The sequence below is a fragment of the Oncorhynchus mykiss genome, chromosome 15, assembly GCF_013265735.2.
Source record: "Oncorhynchus mykiss isolate Arlee chromosome 15, USDA_OmykA_1.1, whole genome shotgun sequence".
In the NCBI taxonomy this organism is placed as follows: Eukaryota; Metazoa; Chordata; class Actinopteri; order Salmoniformes; family Salmonidae; genus Oncorhynchus; species Oncorhynchus mykiss.
In genome coordinates, this window is record NC_048579.1 from 17,375,547 (window position 1) to 17,390,577 (window position 15,031).

The following is a 15,031-nucleotide window of genomic DNA, read 5'->3' on the forward strand; positions in this document are numbered from 1 at the left end:
TTGACTCAAATGATGTCAATTAGCCTATCAGAAGCTTCTAAAGCCATGACATCATTTTCTGGAATTTTCCAAACTGTTTAAAGGTACAGTCAACTTAGTGTATGTAAACTTCTGACCCACTGGAATTGTGATACAGTAAATAAGTGAAATAATCTTTCTGTAAACATTTGTTGGAATAATTACTTGTGTCATACACAAAGTAGATGTCCTAACCGACTTGCCAAAACTGTAGTTTGTTAACATGAAATTTGTAGAGTGGTTGAAAAACGAGTCTATGTAAACTTCTGACTTCAACTGTAGGTGCTTGTCCCCCTGTGTGCTGAGGGTGTCAGGTTCTTGTCCAGTTCTCGCATTTAGGTCGCAACAGACTCGTACATGTCCCTGGGCCTGGAAATTGTTGATCTCCCCCTCTAAGATGGAGACCTTGTCATCGTTAAAGTATGTGGATTCTATTATCGGGGATATTGGCAGCACCCGTGAGGACATTTTTCTCTGATTTAATTTTCTTATTAATTTCTAGCCAGATGTAAAATGTTCCTGTATTGACTAATTAATAGTGGGTTAGGTCTGCTCTTTACCAAATTAGCATACCAACTATGTCTTTTCCCTGTTTCATACCTGGTAGTTTGGTGGATGGGACTACCAGCTCTCTGTAACCTAGAGGGCAAGTCTCCTTTATACCATGTTTATTTTAGGTTGACAACATCTGTATTTCCAATTTCTTTGATGAAGTCTGGGTTCATGCTCTTTAGGCCAAAAGCAGATGACCTCAGACCTTGTATATTCCAGGATGAGATTGTAAAAGCTTTGTGTTCCATAGTGTCTAGTGGTGTTTTTGTGTAATTTATGCCTGGACCATCACAGTAGGTGTGAGCAGAGCATCAGTTATGTACAGCTTAGGTCGCAGGATGGGGCTTGGGCAGGTGTAAATAGTGGGCTTGGGCCTGTTGCGCTGCTCACGGCCTGGGCATATGTCCTGCTGTCATGTTGAGGTCCGTGCCGCAGTGGCGGGGGGCATGGGGTGGGCAGAAGGGACACAGGTCTGATATGCGTTGGCCTTTATAGGGTGTGGCCAGGGTTTGCTTGGGGTGGTCTTATCTGGTTGGGGTGTGGCTGGTGATGCTGTGTTCTGGGTGTAGGTCCTCTTTGTGTGTTCTCTCGATGCAGGTCCTTCAGGAGGGGTCTTGCAGGTCTGGGAGGATGTCCGTTGCTCCTGTGTGAGGTTCTAGGGCTACGGTTGAGGGTGACGTCCTTCAGGGTCCTGTCAAAAGTTGGGATTGGTGCCTTGTAGAGGTGGACTTGGTCGTAAAGGCTGTTCAAGTTGAGGGTGGGGTGGTGGGCCAGGTAGACATTTAGGTTTGAGGCACAATCTTGCAAAACACTTTCATTCACCCGCTGTGTGGTGGCAGGGTGTAAGTATTTTCGTGGTAGCAGGGTAGAGATGACCACTTGTGCATTGGGGAAAGTGGAAGAAGCTTTTTCAATCACTCCCTTGCGCTGTGGCCACCCTTTCCTGCTGGGTCCTCAGGTCATTTGTGCCTGTGTGGATTGTGATGTGCCTGGGGACCCTAGTCTGTCCACTGAGAACAACTCCAAGGCATGCCAAGTGTTTGGGCATCAGAGTTTAGTCACTTTGTCTCTCTCTCTGCGTCTCGCTCTCTCTCTGCGTCTCGCTCTCATATATTCTTGCCAACTATCTACACTGCCACCACTGAACATCAACATTGTTTTCTCTCTCTTTCCCCCTCTCTCTGTCACATATTGTTGATCTGTAGCAGCTGTTTTCAGTCCTGATAGGGAGGGATTTCCCCCATATTAGGCGTAACATCAGTCCCTAATCCCCAGTCAAACAACACTCTGTTGACACTGCAGCGAGACTCATTCATTCAGGACTTTCCTTGGAGCCCCGCCAGTGACATATATTTATTTTTAGGGCAGCTCTTTTCAAGGTGGATGATCCAAACACACACACACACACACACACACACACTTAAGAAGTGTGTGTGGTATATATCAGATAGCGTAACTGTAGTGGGTTATTTTGGAGTTTATAGTAGGCTTGTGTGTCTGTTTACCCTCAGGTTTGCTTGGATGAACAGTATTTACACTGTATTTACACAGTATTTACACTGCCTTCAGAAAGTATTGGCTTATTCCTCATTTTGTTACAGCCTGAATTCTAAATGGATTATTTTCTCACCCATGTAAACACAATTCCTCATAATGACAAAGTGAAAACATGTTTTTAGAAATGTTTGCACATTTATTGAAAATTAAAGACAGAATATATATTGACATCACTTTATGACACTACAAATTGAGCTCAGGTACAAGCAATTTATTTTGATCATCCTTGAGATGCCACTACAATTTGACATGTGGCCGATTTAATTGTTTGGACATGATTTAGAACGAAACTCACCTGTCTATATATAAGGTCCCACAATTGATAGTGCATGTCAGAGCATGAACTATATCATGAAGTCCAAGGAACTGTCTGTAGATCTTCGAGCTAGAATTGTGATGAGGCATTCACGGTGCATTCAGAAAGTATTCAGACCTCTTTTTTCCACATTTTGTTACATTACAGCCTTATTCTAAAATGGATTAAGTAGTTTTTTCCCCTCATCAATCTACATACAATACCCCAGAATGACAAAATAAAAAATGTTTACAAATGTTTTGCAAACTTATAAAAAAAACTGAATTATGACATTTACATAAGTATTCAGACACTTTACTTTGAAGCACCTTTGGCAGCGATTACAGCTTTGAGTCTACTTGGGTATAACTCTACAAGCTTGGCACACCTGTATTTGGGGAGTTTCTCCCATTCTTCTCTGCAGATCTTCTCAAGCTCTGTCTGGTTTGTATGGGGGACATCGCTGCACAGCTATTTTCAGGTCTCTCCAGAGATGTTCGAGTGGTTCAAGGACATTGAGACGTTGTCCCAAAGTCACTCTTGCGTTGTCTTGGCTGTGTGCTTAGGGTCATTGTCATGTTGGAAGTTGAATCTTCGCCCCAGTCTGAGGTCCTGAGTGCTTTGGAGCAGGATTTCATCAAAGATCTCTCTGTACTTTGCTCCGTTCATCTTTCCCTCAATCCTGACTAGTCTCCCAGTCCCTGCTGCTAAATTACATACCCACAGCATGATGCTGCCACCACCATGCTTCACCGTGAGTATGGTGCCAGGTTTCCTCCAGACGTGACGCTTGGCATTCAGGCCAATAAGTTAAATCTTGGTTTTATCAGACCAGAAAATCTTGTTTCTCATGGTCTGAGAGTCATTTAGGTGCCTTTTGGCAAGCTCCATACGGGCTGTCATGTGCCTTGCTGAGGAGTGGCTTCCGTCTGGCCACTCTACCATAAAGGCCTGATTGGTGGAGTGCTGCAGAGATGGTTATGCTTCTGGAAGGTCCTCTCATCTCCACAGAGGTACTCTGGAGCTCTGTCAGAATGACCATCGGGTTCTGGCCCTTCTTCCCCAATGGCTCAATTTGCTCTAGGAAGACTTTGTGGTTCCACACTTCTTCCATTTAGGAATGATGGAGGCCACTGTGTTCTTGGGAACCAACAATGTTGTAGATCTTATATAGACTGGTGTGTGCCTTTCCATATCATGTCCAATCAGTTGAATTTACCACAGGTCGACTCCAATCAAGTTGTAGAAACCAAGTGTGATCCAGGGAAACAGGATGCACCTGAGCTCAATTTCGAGTCTCATAGCAAATGGTCTGAATACTTATGTAATTAACATTTGCAAACATTTCTAAAAACCTGTTTGTCACTATGTCATGGGGTATTGTGTGTCGATTGAGGATTTTTTATTTTATTTAATCCATTTTAGAATAAGGCTGTAACATAACAAAATGTGGAAAAAGTCTGAATACTTACCAAATGCACTGGCTCTGAGGAAGGGTTTTCAAGAATTTATAGAGTGTTGAAACATTCCAAGAACATAGTGGTCTCCATCATTGGGAAATTGAAAAAATATGGAACTACCCAGTCTCTGTCTAGAGCTGGCCGGCCGACAAAACTGAGAAACCGGGCAAGAAGGACCTTGTTCAGGGAGAGGTGACCAAGAACTCAATCACCACTCTGACAGAACTACAGAATTCCTTGGCTGAGTTAGTCTACAGAACTTCACCAATCTGGGCTTTATTGGAGAGTGGCCAGATGGAAGCCACTCCTGAGAAATTGGCACATGACAGCATTCCTGGAATTTGCAGAAAAAACAAAAGAATAAGGAAAAATATTCTCTGGTTTGAGACCAAAATGGTTGATGATATTCTTTGGCCTAATTTCAAAACGCCATGTCTGGAGAAAACCAGGCACCTGTCTAACACCATTCCTACCGGGAAGCATGGTGGTTGCAGAATCAAGATATGGGGATGCTTTTCATCAGCACGGACTGGGAGACTGGTAAGGATAGAGGGAACAATGAATGGAGCCAAATACAGGCAAATTCTTAATGAGAACTTGCTTCAGAGTGCAAATGACCTTAGACTTATGTTTCAACTAGAGTTCGACCGATTGATCGGAATGGCCGATTTAATTAGGGCCGATTTCAAGTTTTCATAACTATCGGCATTTTTGGACTCCGATTGTGGCCAATTACATTGCACTCTACGAGTAGACTGTGTGGCAGGGTGACTACCTGTTGCGCGAGTGCAGCAAGGAGCCAAGATAAGTTGCTAGCTAGCATTAAACATTTGAACAATCCATTTGAACAATCACTAGTTAAATACACATGGTTGATGATATTACTAGTTTATCTAGCTTGTCCTGCGTTGCATATAATCGATGAGGTGCCTGTTAATTTATCATCGAATCATAGCCTTCGCCAAACGGGTGATGATTTAACAAGCGCTTTTGCGAAAAAAGCACTGTCGTTGCACCAATGTGTACCTAACCATAAACATCAATGCCTTTCTTAAATTCAATACACAAGTATATTTAAGCCTTCATATTTAGTTAATATTGTTAATACTGCTAACATTAATTTCTTTTAACTAGGGAAATTGTGTCACTTCTCTTGCGTTCTGTGCAAGCAGAGTCAGGGTATATGCAGCAGTTTGGGCTGCCTGGCTCGTTGCGAACTGTGTGAAGACCATTTCTTTCTAACAAATACCGTAATTAATTTGCCAGAATTGTACATAATTATGACATAACATTGAAGGTTTTGCAATGTAACAGCAATATTTAGATTTAGGGATGCCACCCGTTTGATAAAATACCTAACGGTTCCGTATTTCACTGAAAGAATAATCATTTTTTTCAAAATTATAGTTTCCGGATTTGACCATATTAATAGCCTAAGGCTCGCATTTCTGTGTGTTATTATATTATAATTAAGTCTATGATGTGATAGAGCATTCATTCAAACAGCACTTTCCTGCATTTGCCAGCAGCTCTTCGCTGAGCTTCAAGTATTGCGCTGTTTATGAGTTCAAGCCTATCAACTCCGGAGATAAGGCTGGCAATGCTATAGTGCCTATAAGAACATCCAATAGTCAAAGGTATATGAAATACAAATGGTATAGAGAGAAATAGTTATATAATTCCTATAATAACTACAACCTAAAACTTCTTACCTGGGAATATTGAAGACTCATGTTAAAAGGAATCACCAGCTTTCATATGTTCTCATGTTCTGAGCAAGGAACTTAAACGTTAGCTTTTTATACATGGAAAATATTGCACTTTTACTTTCTTCTCCAACTCTTTGTTTTTGCATTATTTATACCAAATTGAATGTTTTTTTGAGACTAAATTGATTTTACTGATGTATTATTAAGTTAAAATATAAGTGTTCATTCAGTATTGCTGTAATTGTCATTATTACAAATGTATATATAAAAATTGTCCGATTAATCGGTATCTGCTTTTTTTGGTCCTCCAATAATTGGTATCGGTATCGCGTTGAAAAGTCATAATCGGTCGACCTCTAGTTTCAACAGGACAATGACCCCAAGCATACAGCCAAAGCAACGCTGAAATGGCATCAGAACAAAAATGCCCAAGTCCCTTTTGAAAATCTGTGGTAAGACATAAAGATTGTTATTCATTGCCGCTCCCCATCAAACTTAACAGCACATGAGAAAATCTGCAAAGAAGAATGGGACAAAATCCCCCAATCCAAATGTGCAAAGCTGATACAAACATACCCAAGACGACTCAAATCTGTAATCGACGCCAAAGGTGCTTCTACAAATGATTGACTCGGGTGTGAATACTTATGTTAATGAGGTATTTCATTTTCAATACATTTGCAAACATTTCTAAAAACATGTCTTCACTTTGTCATTATTGGGTATTGTACTGTATGTAGATGGGTGAGGAAAAACATCTATTCAATCCATTTTGAATTCAGGCTGTCACAACAAAATGTGGAATAAGTCAAGGGGTGTGAATACTTTGTAAAGGCACTGTATGTGTGTGATACAAGTGCATTATCTTTGGACTCTCTCTGTGTTGGGAGGTATGCTAGATATACTGGAGTCGCTGCGATTGCGATTGTGTTTCACCCCCGCTTAACATCGCCCACTCATGCCACCCTCTCTCTCACCTGCCATAGGTGTGTCTCCTGTACCCAGTGCGGTGCCACCTCCCCCGGCATGAGGTGTGACTGGCAGAACAACTACACCCAGTGCGGGCCCTGTGCCAGCCTGGCATCATGCCCAATGTGCATGCGCAGCTACCGTGAGGACGAGCTCATCGTGCAGTGCCGCCAGTGTGACAGGTGAGCAGCGTTCTCTCTCTCTGCCAGGCCATGCACCACCTGAGAATGATTAGGTGAAACTAGGACCTGGCAACACTGTGTAGATATGGCATGTTGGCAGCCAGCGTCCAGTTTGACAAAGGAAACAGTCCAAAGATCTACTACGGTGTAATTTACTCATCGTAAGGCTTGATGGGACAGAACGTATCGTTGCTATAGCAAACGGGTTAATGCATATCAGAGTCTGTTTGAGTGCGTAGCTAAGTGCTTGTTTATGTGTCTATGTGCACCTGTCTCTCTCTGTATTTACACTTGTATATGTTCAAATTGCATGACATACAGTGGGGCAAAAAAAGTATTTAGTCAGCTACCAATTGTGCAAGTTCTCACACTTAAAAAGATGAGAGGCCTGTAATTTTCATCATATGACAGACAAAATGAGGGGAAAAAATCCAGAAAATCACATTGTAGGATTTTAATGAATTTATTTGCAAATTATGGTGGAAAATAAGTATTTGGTCAATAACAAAAGTTTATCTCAATACTTTGTTATATACCCTTTGTTGGCAATGACAGAGGTCAAACGTTTTCTGTAAGTCTTCACAAGGTTTTCACACACTGTTGCTGGTATTTTGTCCCATTCCTCCACGCAAATCTCCTCTAGAGCAGTGATGTTTTGGGGCTGTTGCTGGGCAACACGGACTTTCAACTCCCTCCAAAGATTTTCTATGGGGTTGAGATCTGGAGACTCTCTAGCAAACTTCAGACCGGCCTGTACATGTACTGGCTTAAGCAGGGAGACACGTCTTGCACTGCAGGATTTGAGTCCCTGGCGGCGTAGTGTGTTACTGATGGTAGGCTTTGTTACTTTGGTCCCAGCTCTCTGCAGGTCATTCACTAGGTCCTTCCGTGTGGTTCTGGGATTTTTGCTCACCGTTCTTGTGATCATTTTGACCCCACGGGGTGAGATCTTGCGTGGAGCCCCAGATCGAGGGAGATTATCAGTGGTCTTGTATGTCTTCCATTTCCTAATAATTGCTCCCACAGTTGATTTCTTCAAACCAAGCTGCTTCCCTATTGCAGATTGTCTTCCCAGCCTGGTGCAGGTCTACAATTTTGTTTCTGGTGTCCTTTGACAGCTCTTTGGTCTTGGCCATAGTGGAGGTTGGAGTGTGACTGTTTGAGGTTGTGGACAGGTGTCTTTTATACTGATAACAAGTTCAAACAGGTGCCATTAATACAGGTAACGAGTGGAGGACAGAGGAGCCTCTTAAAGAAGTTACAGGTCTGTGAGAGCCAGAAATCTTGCTTGTTTGTAGGAGACCAAATACTTATTTTCCACCATAATTTGCAAATAAATTCATAAAAAATCCTACAATGTGATTTTTCTGGATTATTTTTTTTTTCTTTTCATTTTGTCTGTCATAGTTGAAGTGTGCCTATGATGAAAATTACTGGCCTCTCTCGTCTTTTTAAGTGGGATAACTTGCACAATTGGTGGATGACTAAATACTTTTTTGCCCCACTGTATACACCACCGGTCAAAGGTTTTAGAACACCTACTCGTTCAAGGGTTTTTCTTTATTTTGACTATTTCTACATTGGTGAATAATAGTGAAGACATCAAACTATCAAATAACACAAAAAATCATGTAGTAACCAAAAAAGTGTTTAAAAAAATGCTTCTGCAAAGTATTGACTCGGGTGTGAATACTTATAGTACCAGTGAAAAGTTTGGACACCTATTCATTCAAGGATTTTTCTTTATTTGTACTATCTTCAACATTGTAAAAAAGTAGTGAGGACGTCAAAACTAACACATGGAATCATGTAGTAATGAAAAAAGTTTTAAACAAATCAAAATATATTTTATATTTGAGATTCTTCAAAAGAGTCACCCTTTGCCTTGATGACAGCTTTGCACACTCTTGGCATTCTCTCAACCAGCTTCACCTGGATTGCTTTTCCAGCAGTATTGAAGGAGTTCCCACATGCTGAGCACTTGTTGGCTGCTTTAACTTCACTCTGCAGTCTGACTCATCCCAAACCATCTCAATTTGGTTGAGGTTGGGGGATTGTGGATGCCAGGTCATCTGATGCAGCACTCCATCACTCTCCTTCTTGGTCAAATAGCCCTTACACACCATGGAGGTGTGTTGGGTCATTGTCCTGTTGAAAAACAAATTATAGTCCCACTAAGCCCAAACCAGATGGGATGGCGTATCGCTGTAGAATGCTGTGATAGCCATGCTGGTTAAGAGTGCCTTGAATTCTAATTAAATCACTGACAGTCTCACCAGCAAAGCACTCCCACACCATAGCACCTCTTCCTCCACGCTTAAGACACAGAGGTTGGATCCAAATATCTTCAATTTAGACTCCAGACCAAAGGACCAATTTCCACCGGTTTAATATCCATTGCTCGTGTTTCTTGGCCCAAGCAAGTCTCTTCTTCTTATTTGTGTCCTTTAGAAGTGGTTTCTTTGCAGCAATTCAACCATGAAGGCCTGATTTATGCAGTCTCCTCTGAACAGTTGATGTTGAAATGTGTCTGTTACTTGAACCCTGAAGCATTTATTTGGGCTGCAATTTCTGAGGGTGGTAACTCTAATAAACTTATCCTCTGCAGCAGGTTGTCATGACGTGGCCATCTTTGGGTAAAGCGAGTACCATCCCCCCCTCTCTCTCCCTCTCCTACACCCAGGTTATGTTATCTCAGTTTGTAAATTCCTGGAGGAGACTCTCTTCCCATGGCCAAGCAGAAAGAGTTTCACAGTAGAACAAAGAACTTCTTCTACATCACAGAACTTGAGAACTGAACAAGATGTTATGGAGAATGTGAAAACCAGCTACGACCCGGTCGGTTTTGTTTCATGTCGTGACCTCATGAAAGACAATACAGCCACATTACCATAACTCAGTTTATACAGGAGCCTCCATTATGAGGTTTGTGTCTAATTATTGTAGAAAATGAATGAGTAAAGATGAAACTATTAGTGAAATTATGTAAGGTGATGTTGAACAGTTAATGTGAGAGAATTGTATTCCCTTCAGTTTAACTAAGTCATTGGCCCGCCCCCGTGAGCACAGACATAATCTGGCTCATGGGAGAGCCCATTTCTACTGTTACGAATAAACCCCCCCCCCCCCCCCTGAAAAAACCCACTTCAGACCACAGAGGGGGCGAAGGTTTGAGTAGAGACCACAAAAACCTCAGTATAAGCTAAGGTTTTAATGGTTGTTGAATTCCTAACCAAACCACGTGTGAGCATTGGCTACACAGGTGGAAATGGTTAACCTTTCTGATCTCCCCATCCCGGATCCGGGATCGTGAATACAGACTCAAGCTCATTACCATAACGCAACGTTAACTATTCATGAAAATCGCAAATGAAATGAAATAAATATGCTAGCTCTCAAGCTTAGCCTTTTGTTAACAACACTGTCATCTCAGATTTTCAAAATATGCTTCTCAACCATTGCAAAACAAGCATTTGTGTAACAGTATTGATGGCTAACGTAGCATTTAGCATTAGCATTCAGCTGGCAACATTTACACAAAAAAACAGAAAAGCATTCAAAAAAATCATTTACCTTTGAAGAACTTCAGATGTTTTCAATGAGGAGACTCTCAGATAGCAAATGTTCAGTTTTTCCTGAAAGATTATTTGTTTAGGACAAATCGCTCCGTTTTCTGCGTCACGTTTAGCTATGAAAAAACCCCTGTATCCAGGATTGTGTAAATCTATCAGCAAGCTCATTAGCATAACACAACGTTAACTATTTATGAAAATCGCAAATGAAATGAAATAAATATGCCATCTCTCAAGCTTAGCCTTTTGTAAACAACACTGTCATCTCAGATTTTCAAAATATGCTTCTCAACCATAGGAAAACAATCATTTGTGTAAAAGTAGCTAGCTAGAGTTAGCATTTAGCGTTAGCATTAGCGTTAGCATCCAGCACGCAACATTAACAAAAACATAAAAGCCTTCAAATAAAATCATTTACCTTTGAAGAACTTCTGATGTTTTCAATGAGGATACTCTCAGTTAGATAGCAGATGCTCAGTTTTTCCAAAAAGATTCCTTGTGTATTAGAAATAGCTCCGTTTTATACATCACATTTGGCTACCAAAAAAAATCCATAAATTCAGTCCTCAAAACGCAAACTTTTTTCCAAATTAACTCCATAATATCGACTGAAAACATGGCAAACGTTGTTTAGAATCAATCATCAAGGTGTTTTTCACATATCTCTTCATTGATACATCGTTCTTGGACACATGCTTTCTCCCCTGAATCAAATGGTAAAGTAGAAGCAGCTGGCAATTGCGCACCGAATTCGACGCAGGACACCAGGCGGACACTTGGAAAATGTAGTCTCTTATGGTCAATCTTCCAATGATATGCCTACAAATACGTCACAATGCTGCTAAGACCTTGGGCGAACGACAGAAAGTGTAGGCTCATTCGTTGTGCAATCACAGCCATATAAGGAGAGAATGGAAAACAGAGCTTCAGAAATTCTGCTAATTCCTGGGTGATGCATCATCTTGGTTTCGCCTGTAGAATGAGTTCTGGGGCACTTACAGACAAAATCTTTGCAGATTCTGAAACTTCAGAGTGTTTTCTTTCCAAAACTGTCAAGAATATGCATAGTCGAGCATCTTTTCGTGACAAAATATCGCGCTTAAAACGGGAACGTTTTTTATCCAAAAATGAAATAGCGCCCCTAGAGCTCTAACAGGTTAAACTCTGAGACTATCGATACCGACAGAATAAGAGCAAATCTTCGGTACTACTTACTAGTCTGCAGCTGGAAATTGTCGACCTGAGATGCGAAGGCCGACAACCGCTGAAATATCTATTCTGTAGGAATATTTCTGAATAGTGCTCTGAGGTTTTTTATTTATTTATTTATTTTATTTATTTCACCTTAATGGTGGGCTAGTTGAGAACAAGTTCTCATTTGCAACTGCGACCTGGCCAAGATAAAGCATAGCAGTGTGAAGAGACAACACAGAGTTACACATGGAGTAAACAATTAACAAGTCACGAGGGCCAGCCGACTAGAGCATACAGGTCGCAGTGGTGGGTGGTATAAGGTGCTTTAGTAACAAAACGGATGGCACTGTGATAAACTGCATCCAGTTTGCTGAGGTATCCATTCTAACCTCGAGCGACTTCATGGAAGCAGAGAGACGATCAGATGAACATTCCAGCAGAAAGACGGACGATTCCAAAAGAGATCACGACGACACACTGAGCGTAAATATATATTGATTGCAATTATTCCCGAAATGCCTGAGCGTTCATGTGCAAATGATTAGCATTTCAATCAATATAAATTATCCTGTGTAGTGACTTTGGTCTTTCCCGCCCTTCTCAGTCCACACCCACTTCCCTTTGTCTACCAAGCCGTCATATCGGTTTAGCAACTAGGGAGCCTCCCCTATCATTTCCTTGTAATCATATTTACTGTTTGTTTGTTTCTACATTTCTGTGATTATTTAGTTAGTAAATAAATGATTAAGACAATTGGTGTATTGATGATTCATAGTAAAGGCTGGGTTCGTGCAGATAACCAACAATTTACGACGTTTGGAATGCGACTAAAGAGTAATTCATTAATTAGAAGACTAATTGATCAGATATTGAAATATCTGAAGAGTTATATTAGGAAAATTATAACTTTGTAATCTGAAGATTTTCCTTGGTGCCCCAACTTCCTAGTTAATTACATTTACATGATTGGTTTAATCACATAATAATAATTACAGAGAATTGATTTGATAAAATAAGTCTTCAATTTAATGATGCCAAAGACACGACACGGTCCTCATTAGAGCCAGTTTAACATAGCGCTTGATGGTTTTTGCTACTGCACTTGAAGAAGCTTTCAAAGTTCTTGAAATGTTCTGTATTGACTGACCTTCATGTCTTAAAGTAATGATGGACTTTAATTTCTCTTTACTTATTTGAGCTGTTCTTGACATAATATGGACTTGGTCTTTTACCAAATATGGCTGTCTCATGTATACCCCTCTACCTTGTCACAAAATAACTGATTGGCTCAAACGCATTAACCTCTCTAGGGTATGTGGGATGCTAGCGTCCAACCTCAAATCAAATCACATTTTATTTGTCACATACACATGGTTAGCAGATGTTAATGCGAGTGTAGCGAAATGCTTGTGCTTCTAGTTCCGACAATGCAGTTATAACCAACAAGTAATCTAGTTAACAATTCCAAAACTACTACCTTATAGACACAAGTGTAAGGGGATAAAGAATATGTACATAAAGATATATGAATGAGTGATGGTACAGAGCGGCATAGGCAAGATACAGTAGATGGTATTGAGTGCAGTATATACATATGAGATGAGTATGTAAACAAAGTGGCATAGTTAAAGTGGCTAGTGATACATGTATTACATAAAGATGCAGTAGATATAGAGTACAGTATATACATATACATATGAGATGAATAATGTAGGGTATGTAAACATTATATTAGGTAGCATTGTTTAAAGTGGCTAGTGATATATTTTACATAATTTCCTTGGCCAACATCCAGTGAGATTGCAGAGCGCCAAATTCAAATACAGAAATACTCATTATAAAAATTCAGCAAAGATACAACTATTTTTCATTGGTTTAAAGATGAACTTCTTGTGAATCCAACCACGGTGTCAGATTTTTAAAAATGCTTTACGGCGAAAGCATACTGTACGATTATTTGAGAACATAGCCCAGCAGACAAATCATTACAAACAGTAACCAGCCAAGTAGAAGAGTTACACAATCAGAAATAGAGATAAAATGACCTTTGATGATCTTCATATGGTGGCACTCAGAAGACAATTTATTCAATAAATGTTCCCTTTGTTCGATAAAGTCTCTCTTTATATCCGAAAACCTCAGTTTTGTTCGCATTTTCTTCAGTAATCCACAGGCTCAAACGCAGTCACAACAGGCAGACAAAAAAAATCAAAATTATATCCGTAAAGTTCGTAGAAACATGTCAAACGATGTTTATATTCAATCCTCAGGTTGTTTTTAGCCTAAATAATCTATAATATTTAAACCGGACAATAACCTTGTCAATATAAAAGATAAAACCAGAAAGGCACTCTCTCTGGTCACACGCATGAAAAAGCTCTGACACGGCAGGGTCCACTCATTCAGACTGCTCTTACTCACTCATTTTTCAGAATACAAGCCTGAAACAATTTCTAAAGACTGTTGACATCTAGTGGAAGGCATAGGAACTGCAATTTGAGTCCTCAGTCAATGGATACTGTAATGGCATTGAATAGAAAACTACACACACAAAAAATCCTACTTCCTGAATGGATTTTTCTCAGATGTTTGCCTGCCAAATCAGTTCTGTTATACTCCGACATTATTTGAACAGTTTTGGAAACTTTAGAGTGTTTTCTTTCCAAATCTACTAATTATATGCATATCCTATCTTCTGGGCCTGAGTAGAAAGCTGTTTAATTTGGGCATGCTTTTCATCCAAAATTCCAAATGCTGCCCCCTACCCTAGAGAAGTTAAGGAAAGAAATTCCACAAATTAATAAGGCACACCTGTTAATTGAAATACATTCTAGGTGACAAGTTGGTTTAGAGAATGAGTGTGCACAGCTGTCAAAGCAAAGGGTGGCTATTTGAAGAATCTCAAATATACATTTTTGGATACTACATGATTCCATATGTGTTATTTTGTGGTTTTGATGTCTTCACTATTATTCTACAATGTAGAAATAGTACAAATAAATAATCCTTGAATGAGTAGGTGTGTCCAAACTTTTGACCGGTGGTGTGCATATGTAACTATCTAATCGTCTTCTCCTTCCCATGTCAGGTGGATCCATGCCTGCTGCCAGGGCCTGGTCACAGATGAGGAGGTGGAGAATGCAGCGGATGATGGCTTTGACTGCACCATGTGTCGAACGCACGCTCTGCCTTCACAGGGTAAGACTCCAGACCTAGCCCACACACGGTGAATGCTATGTGTATGATTATGAGGCCAATACCTTACATATAGCTGTATAGCTACAGTGGGGCAAAAAAGTATTTAGTCAGCCACCAATTGTGCAAGTTCCCCCACTTAAAAAGATGAGAGGCCTGTAATTTTCATCATAGGTACACTTCAACTATGACAGACAAAATTAGAAAAAAAATCCAGAAAATCACATTGTAGGATTTTTAATGAATTTATTTGCAAATTATGGTGGAAAATAAGTATTTGGTCACCTACAAACAAGCAAGATTTCTGGCTCTCACAGACCTGTAACTT

General features: G+C 40.3%; 1 protein-coding gene across 1 annotated transcript in view; it reads left to right on the forward strand.

The window, feature by feature from the left end:
- The window catches only part of LOC110490933 (histone-lysine N-methyltransferase 2C), a 228,806-nt gene that overhangs the window by 131,390 nt on the left and 82,385 nt on the right, over window positions 1–15,031 (forward strand). Inside the window, exons 19-20 of the mRNA XM_036945610.1 lie at window positions 6,578–6,742; window positions 14,597–14,706. Of these exons, the coding sequence (XP_036801505.1) occupies window positions 6,578–6,742; window positions 14,597–14,706 (275 nt within the window). The remainder of the gene's footprint in view (window positions 1–6,577; window positions 6,743–14,596; window positions 14,707–15,031) is intronic.